Raw genomic sequence first — 9,458 nt, forward strand, 5'->3', positions numbered from 1 at the left:
AAAGCGTCTCTCTCCAGCCACGTTGTGGCGCTGCGCTGTCTCACCTCTCTCAGCTGGACCTTCCCTCTGTCTCTCTGCCTGGCTTTACAAGGCAAACTCCCCTGACTGCCTCCCTCTTCCGAGGCTTGCACGCTTCTTTTTCCTGGGTGGTGGTCCTCTTTCATGGGGCGTTCTGATAGGGGGAGGTTTCTCTGTTTCTCTCTCTCTCTGTCTCTCGCTCTGTCTCTCTCTCTCCTTTGTGGAGCTCTGTGTTGTGAACGCTGGCCAGTAAGAAATTGTTGACAAAACAAAACATGTAAAAAAAATTGGGGTTGTTCGAAGGGGCTTTGTGATTGGACGGGCAGCTTGCGGAGCTAATGATTGCACTGAGGTTACCGCAGGGGCAACACATTTGTTTGAATCACTGCCCTCTGCAAGCTGTTTCCATATGGCTTACGCTCTTAAGGCGGACGCCGTTTTACAGAGGCGCCGCCTGAGCTGCAGGTGTGAAAGGAAAAAATAAACATGAAAAGTGGCTAAAAAAAAACAAAAAAAAAACTAAAGCTTTATTGTGAATGTGAACTTGTCACAATGAGGAAACCTTTGCTAATTGCTCATTCCACATCCTATTCATTCTGGAAACCTGATGGGACAAAAACAACCACTCAAACCAACAAGTTAAGATGTTAACATGGGACGTACTGTTGAACCGCCATCATATGTGTTGGTGGCCATGAGGTGGAACTTGTAAACAGGGTCGCTTTACTGCACACGTTCGAATGCCACAACCACCTCATCCTCCATCCTCTCTTTGACTGTTAACAAATTCAATAAATGCAGCTTATTTGTGCTTGCAGACTTTAAACAACATATTAATATATTTGTATTTATATATGAATATAAATCTATATGGGTACCAATAATATAAAATATTAATAATTTGTTTTACCATGAATAAGCTGTAGCTTATTAGCCTAACATTTTGACTGCTATTGATCGCTTTAATTCTTGACTGTTACGTGTATTTTTTTATTGATTTTACATAAAATACAGAACTATTGCTATTTAATAACAGAAGTTAAGTGTTTCGGGGGAAGGGGAAGACCTATATTATGCAGGACTCGCTCAGCCAGTTGCCTCTCCATTTTTATTTGTATTTTTTTTTTTCAAGAGAAGTGGTTTCATTTTATCGGATTCATCGTGAACGAGAGAGATTCATGCACATTAAATATTTCCACTTGGTGATGAGTGACATGCGATTTCGTTATGCCTTCGTATGTGCGAGGGTTTCTGACACGCGTTTGCATGCGTGTACGTCTGCCAGCATGCGTTTTTAACGACAGTTACCAGTGGCCATACAAAAGACGACACATAAATATACCTCATGAACTTTCATCCACATCCGAGCGCACTCTTTTCCGGGCTGGGGGGGGCTGGGGGTACATAGAGAGTAAGAACAATGCCTTACACTACGTTTGAATGTATCGGCATTTATCTGTGAAAGTTATGGCTTAGCACACAGAAACCAGAGGCAGCTTCAAACAAAACCTGAAATAGAACCAACCGATCAACCAATCATCACACATCCGAAAACAGTGGCTAACTCATTGGATACGGAGAACGTTTTAGTGGAAACCTACACTCGGCATCTCTTTATCACTTCAGACGTGTCATTGTATCGTGAAACACATTTCTGTTGTGACTATGTAGCGAGCTATCCGAATTTTCATGCTCAAAGCCGTGGAGAAAACACTAGGAAAAGCCAGACCTTGCAGTGAGATACTGTAAATAAACATTGGTGTTTACTGTATTTAATAACATTTATGACTGTTATCTCCTTACTTATAAGAAAAAAAAAAATGCTAATATTATATTCTATGAGTAACTGTCATGTTACTTCACTGGCCTAACTGCGTCTTGGCTGGCTGTTGTGGGGGAAAATGTCTGGGGAACATTCAGATGGACTTACGTGCACTGCGTCTATATGCACTTTGATTTATCAGGGAAACTTTATTAATGTTTTGTAAATGTTTAATATATGACACTTGTATGTGCCATGCCAGTTTTTACATCATCATGGAAATCCTGTATTTTATTTAACCAATGACCTATTTATTTATTTACCTCTTCATCTGAATTACCAATGGATTAATTGTTCTCAAAGTAATGAAGTGTTTAACCAAAGTTACTGTGAACTTGTACCTTTCAATACAGTTGATTATTTATTTTTCTGAAGAAGACAACTCTATCTGTATGTTTAAATGGGGGTGGGAGTGCATTTCATTGTTTCAGTTTCTGTCATGATCAACTGCAAAAGTAGGAATAAAAAAAAGTGTTATAAAAATGGAAAGAAAAGAAATCGAATGGCTTTTTTTCTGCCTGTGTTGTCGCCCTGCTTTCTGTCTGTTTCTCTTTCACCATCTGTGGTGGAATTGCAGGTTATTTTGCAGTTGTTTTATTCTCATGTCAGTTGTGCTGAAAATATAAGGCTTACTGTAGTGAATCTGGGTAAAGCAAAAACACAGATATTTGCCACGTTTTCAAAGAATAATGGGTTTTTGCAGTGCAATGAACAATTTGTTTTAAATTTTAACTCATTTTCTGTTAAAGTTGTGTAAAACAGTTGTTTTTGCTATTTTGTGAAGGACTCCTAATCTGTCATTAAACTGTTTTTGTATATATCTGAAGCATACTGATATTCGCAGATATATACCCTGTTAGCCACTAAAAAACCCTTTGAATGATAACACATTTTTGGAGGATCTTGCTAAATGTTTAAAGCCTGGCTCACACTACAGGTGTTTTAAAATCATAACCCATATAGAAATCTGGTTGCAGCACACACATAAGGAGAATCTTTGCAGATTATCTTCCCTCAAATATTAGACATGCACACACTACAAGATTTGAACATTGCAAGATATCATTAAGATCATCATGACAGAAGGAGCGCCTCACGTGATCTCAAGCAGCAGATCGTCACTTAATTTTTTTTTGTTAATTATTATTTAATTTTTTTAGCGTGCTAGCTTTGTGTACTCACCCGGTGTATTCAAAACTGAGGCGATTTCACTCTTCGATCTTGTAGTGTCAGTCAGGCTTTAGCTAATGATTATATAAATAAATATAATCCATTTTCAGAAGGACGAAACCACATTCATAGTCCATTAATAACCACATTCACAAGGAAGATTATTATTATTTATTATTATTATTAAAAGAAAACTGCATTTTAACCGATAAATCCTAACAACCTAACATTTATACCTAGTATGCATCTAAATGCTGGTTTTGCAGAGTTGCTTAATGGTCGGGTCATAACTCTGTTTCTTCCTTTGCTTCAACTAATGCTTCTCTTTAAATTGTATTTATTAATTTTTTTTTTAAATCCCACATTTCTGCTTATTTCTTACTCAGACTTGGGAAAAGCATGAAGCTTGGAAGATGTCTACTGTAGTTATCTGCACGTATCCTCATTCAACTCCTCATTATACGTAGATCATAGGAAGCGCTTTCTACTTGATCTGGCCTTTTTCTAAATTTAGTTTTGATATGTTAACAATTGTATTTAGATTGTTGCGGTGATGTTAAATCATGCATTTGACTTTAATTTGATTTCAGTGTACACACACATACGTCTTATTAGGTCCCTCTCTTGTTTTGCAGAACGTTGTCTTGGTGACCGTTCTACATTCTGTCACATGGAGGTGCTGCAGCAGTATTGCTCTCTGCCGGGCTTTCAGCGCATGTGCTGCAAGTCCTGCAAAGTTGGCAATATCACAAAGACCACTGTGACTGCAAGAAAGCCACCATCAAAATTGAAAATTACCACCAAAGGACTATCCACCACAGCCCAAAGTCCCACACGCACAGAGTCCACCACCGCGACGGCCTTTTTGCCTTCCACAGAAGGGAAAAGTGCCACATCTGTAAGCACACCTTGGTTATATACAATTTTAGCAACGTCAACTGATACTCTCGGATATTCGACAACGCCCTTTTATCCATATACTACAACTCCTCTCTATAAGCACACTACTCCAGAACAGAGCACATTCTTTGCCATTGCTACACCAAGTAGGATCACACCTGCACCTGCAGATGATGTGGCAAACAGCACCGAATTACCTGTTAGCACTGTTTTCCCAGTCATTTTCAGTGATCTGAATAATGGCACTCTCGTTCCCAGCACCACCGTCCAGTTTAAAGAGTCTGGTGAAGGTAGTGGTGCACCAGTTGTGGACAGTAGTGGGATGTTGCAGTCAACAACAGCGAATGGTGTGAATGAATGGGAATTGACAACCTCAGTCAATATGGATGTCAGCATCCCTGTGACATCTATAGTAGATGTGCTAACAACCACTGAAGAACCTGCTCCCCTGGTACCAAGCATTACAACTTCAACTTCCAGTACACCACTGTCCAGTACAACAGCATCTGGCACAGAGAAGACGAGTGGACGGCCAAATAAAGTGGAAGAAGTGAGTGAGAGCAATGCTATTGATATACCGTATCGAATAATCCCATTGGACAATGAGTTTCCTGTGAATAACATCATCCCCAGAAGAGGACGCGTGTTTCTGCGTGAGAAAACACGGAATAAGCGCATCCAGGAACTGCTTGAGGAGAAGCGCAACTTTTTGAGAAGGATGAAAAGAGCACAGGGGATTTGAGCCCTGTCCAGTTTCTCTTATAGAGATACAGCTGCCAATGCAACTTCTGAATCTAGACTTTATTTTGGTGCTTGGGTCAAGAACTGGAAAATGTCCAAAATATTGCTGTGAACTGACGCTTTCCCCTCTTTTAATGACATGGCAAACTGATCTTTGTGAAAGTCACAAGTGTTTGCACAGTTGTTTCGGCAGGTTTCACTTAAGGATATTGTAATTCAAAGTGATTTATCATTTTAAAGGATTAGTTCAGCCAAACATATAAATTCTGTTATCATTTATTCAACCTCGTGTCTTTCCAAACCTGTACGAGTTTCTTCCTGCCATGGCACACAAAAACAGAGATTCAGCCATTTTTTTATTTCCATTTTCCGTATTACATAAGTGAATGGTAGTGAGGAGCTATGAAGCTCCAAAAGTGACAATAAAGCATCATACAAATCATCTTCCAAAGTCTTCTGGAACCATGTGGTATTGTACCAAAAAACAAGTAGTTTTTCACAGACAGTATCATAACTAAATCATAAATCTTTAATATCATTCACATTCCAAGAAATCCGAACACGGTTCATTAAGATTTTTATGGTACTTTTATGGTTCTGTTTTATCTGTTTTGGAAGCTTGACTGCTTCTCGTCCCCATCCCCTTCCACTGAATGGAAAAAAAAGCAGCATGAAAAAGAAAAGAAAGCCAACAAGAGGGTGAGTGAATGATGATAGAAATTTCATATTTGGGTGATCTAGAAATCATAGAAAAAGAGTTAGGCAAATTATCATTTGCACAAATCGATGCTTCCGAACATGTTATTCTCCAAATATGCTCAATGACAGATACAGACGATAGGCACATACTGTATTATGAATAAATTAGCAAAAATAAAATCAGTTGACACCAGTCTGAATTGTACGTTGACTACAGTGTGTTTCAGCTGCACATTTTTATCATAAACATGTCTAATAATTTAAAAAAAAATGTGGTGATGTGAATATAGTAATAAACAAAACAATTAGTCCAGTCAATAAGACATTGATTTTATTACATGTACCTATATCACAGTCATACTAATGAATCATTTGATAAGAACAATTCAGGGATGCACCGTATTACACAGATGTTAATTTTGTGCTTGTGAATTATATTTCTTTTCACCAGTATTCAAGCTTGTGCTGAAACTTTATCAGATCAGGTCAAGATGACATATATTTTTATTTGTGAGATTTTGACTTGTTGTAAGAATACTTTACACCCTACCCAAAGATGTCAAAGACTCCAGCATTATGTAAAAAGCAGAAAAAAATGTCAAAAACAAAAATAAATTGTATATGTCGCAAAAAAATGTTTCACGGCTTTATATCTCTCTCATTTTTTTTAATTAATTTTTTGTGTGTGCTTTTACATACCTTTTTTTATAATAAACTGCTAAAGTAAGTATACCTATTAATTATTGTTCTTTGCATAGTTTACTTTGAAAAAGTTGAATATGGAACTGGCATGTTGAATAATTCCAGACAAACTTTTACAGCTGTTTAATTAATTAAATTATCCATACAAATTCTTTAAAAAATACTTGGCGAAAATGCTTGTACTCTTCTCTTTATTTTACATATTGGCCTGAAGGTTTCTCAGGGAAAGAAAGGGCCAATTAGAACAGAAGGAATTAGAGCTGTACCTCTCTGCTGGAGCTCCTCACCTCACTTCATCCTCTTCATTAGCTTTCATCCTCACTGCAGGTGAACGTGTGGATGGACTCGGGGGCTAATAACAGAGGAACAGGACCCAGCTTAAAGCTTAAAGACGAATCACAAATAAAATATAACTTGTTTACCCCTTAGTAAGGACAAGAGATAAAGATCATCTACATTTCTTTGTTCAAGTCTACTAAGGAAAAATAAACTATTAACATCAGTGTTTGTCAGAGAGTTACAGAAGAACTTTGCCAACGTAGGTCTACAAAATTCATATTCAGTATGAATATTTCTCGTCTGTTTTATATCTTTTAAGGAATTATAGAAGAAGTATTCTGAACCTCCTGAACTATGAAAATCAAAGTTGATGAAACTGAGTTATTTAATCACTCCCAGAGCTGTGCTAGGCACTTTTTATTATGGATGGATGCACTTTATTGGACTTCTTTGGAACTGTTGAAAAATAAAACACCCATTCACTTTCATTACAAAGGTTGGAAGAGCCAGGACATTTTTAAATATGACTCTAACTGGATTCGTCTGAAAGAAGAAAGTCATGCAATCCTAGGATGACCTGAGGTTGAGTAAAACATGGGGTAATTTTCATTTTTGGCCTGTGACATCATTGGTCCAGCAGATGGCGTTATATTACAATACAGCAAACATCAACAGCCTCTGTCTCAGTAGTGTTACACGAGCAGGTGTGATGGATAAGGAATATATTGCTCTCACAAGTCTCCGGTCACTGTATAAATCGTATTTTAGAACTACGTTAACTGCTGGTATACATAAATGTCCATTCAGTTGTGCTTAGTGTTGAATTCTTGTCAGTGTTTCACTGCTAATACATGGACCCACATTCTAGTATGAGACTATTGGGTAGGACTGGAACCAAGAGAGATATTTAGTGAGACTTATTGAATAAATTAATTGAATGGAATCATAATCTTGCATTGTATGGCAAGAAATTAACTTTTGAAAGATTATGTAAGATTAATAAAATGTACGAGAGGAGCCGCTTTAAACACCACTGTATTCAAAATTTGATCTCAGGGAAAATTATATTTTTTACCCCTGAAATTAATTTCCGGTATCTTTCAAAGACATTTTATAATTTAGCATTATGGAAGTAAGTTTAAAAGGAAATACTCAAAACACAAGGCAGGAAGGGGAAAGGAAATAAACTACACAGAGGGAAGGAATGGAAAACATCAAAACAAAATGGAACAAAAGAAACTAAATGAAAAGAAAGAAGAGGAGTAGCTACATATCATGTCCTAGTTTGAACCTTTGAAACAAAATGTGCTTTTCTTGCTCAAGCTTAGTAAAGATGAAGATGTCTGGGGCATTTTTATTATTTAAAAAAAGATGTTTAAGTAATGACACACCATCATTTTACAAGCTAAAATGAAAACAAGAGGATTAATTGGATCTCTCAAGCGGAAGCATAAATCTGTGGCTGTTTTCAGACGCTGAGTTTATAATTGACCAGATTAGACATATTGGCTGATGAATATACTGTAGGATTACAGATGCTCTCGCTGTCCAGAGGCCAAAAGAAGCGTAACTGTTTGTGACTAATTGTGTTTGTTCATAAATCAGGACAGCCATCTGTATAACGATCACCCCCTGCCATGAGTGTGTGTGTGATGTACAAAGGTGGGCTGTTTCTGTAGCAGATTCTACTGCTTAGATATGGGAGGAAAAGCTCCCCACAATCCACATATATTTATATCTTCATTCAGGCCTGATTTTCTGGTTCCTCCACGGGAGCATGGCATGAAATTGGGAGCAGGATTCCATTAAAATCACTGTGTTCAGTTCTTTCGCCCACAACAATCCCCTTTAAGGAGGCTTGCTCTGTCATTGCCTTCATATAAAGATTGAAAAAGCATATTTTGCTGATTATTTGTAATACATCATAAGCTGACCTTTAGTCAAAGAGCCATAAAGGCACCACAAGGGTCAGCAAAAGTACCGGTCACATAACATGCTAAGATCTGTTCAATAAATCCCACTTAGGAATTTTGTCTGCAAATTAATTTATGTCTTTAACACAAAGTCTTAATGATAATCGCTGTAAGAACTTCAAACTTCTGGTCATAGTCTGAATGTTTTTTTTTTTTTTTTTTTTTTTTGAGTTTTCTTAAGGACAGTGTTCAGGAGGTCAAGAACAATTCATTTGAATGGCCAAGGACATTCTGTCAATAGCTTTATTGGTCTCAGACTGAGAAAAGGAAAAGGGATGAGTTAATTGGATCAGCACTGACTACAGTTCTGGCTTGAAGTCTACTGTATATGCAAGCATCTGGTAAGTATTGATCTTTTTTTTTTTCAGGTAGAACTTTCCCCCAGAAAATATTAGTAAAACTGAAAACATTATATGGTATTTTTAAATGGGTTTTTTAAAATTTCATATAATTTAAGTATATGACTCAGTAAACATTCATGTTTCAGAGTGTCTCAGTTGCATAGGATGACATATTGAGAATACAGTGATTTATACACACCTGGAACGTGTGTCTTTAACAGCAAAATCCGTTTCCTGCAATGATCAGTGGGGCCAATCAGCTGCCAGCTTGATGAATAAGAGATGCTATAGCTGCCAGAATTCATATTTAGAGACTGATTAAATCTAATAATGTGAAACTGAAGGTGAAAATAGATTTTCTGCTCATGCAGAAACTAATAGTCTCTTCAGTTTTGGCCCTGCAGCTGTGCACATAATTCTTGTATTCAAAAACTTAGGAATTTATACAGATAAACAATTTCATAATATCACATTACTACAGCTTGTTGAAACTGAGCAAGCCCCTCAGTTGTCCTTTCTATATGCCCAGAAGCTCTCACCAATAAAAAAAATGAAATTCTGTTTGACTTGCAATATATCTAACTAGACATCGAGTCGTTGTGATTTTGCCAAGCAAGACATGTTCCTGGATCAACATTACTGTCCAAAATTCAGACTTTACCCAATCCCTACCCCTAAACCTAAGCCTACCCACAATTTATTCCTAAATCAATGGGAAATGATAGCTGATTAACAAGGGTGTAGAACCACCTAATCCTGACTCTAAGCTTAAAACTGACATTTCCTGAAAAGTTATATCTACAGTATATTCTG

At 37.2% G+C, this 9,458-nt stretch overlaps 1 protein-coding gene across 3 annotated transcripts in view; it reads left to right on the forward strand.

The window, feature by feature from the left end:
* Nucleotides 1-5,985, forward strand: part of LOC127971636 (A disintegrin and metalloproteinase with thrombospondin motifs 2-like) — a 134,389-nt gene extending 128,404 nt beyond the window's left edge. For all 3 annotated transcript variants that reach the window (XM_052574801.1, XM_052574800.1, XM_052574802.1), the window contains one exon: nt 3,646-5,985. In XM_052574801.1, the coding sequence (XP_052430761.1) occupies nt 3,646-4,652 (1,007 nt within the window). In that variant the 3' untranslated portion in view covers nt 4,653-5,985. The remainder of the gene's footprint in view (nt 1-3,645) is intronic.
* Nucleotides 5,986-9,458: the final 3,473 nt, after the last annotated feature.

This window comes from Carassius gibelio, chromosome B14 (assembly GCF_023724105.1).
Source record: "Carassius gibelio isolate Cgi1373 ecotype wild population from Czech Republic chromosome B14, carGib1.2-hapl.c, whole genome shotgun sequence".
Lineage (NCBI taxonomy): Eukaryota > Metazoa > Chordata > Actinopteri > Cypriniformes > Cyprinidae > Carassius > Carassius gibelio.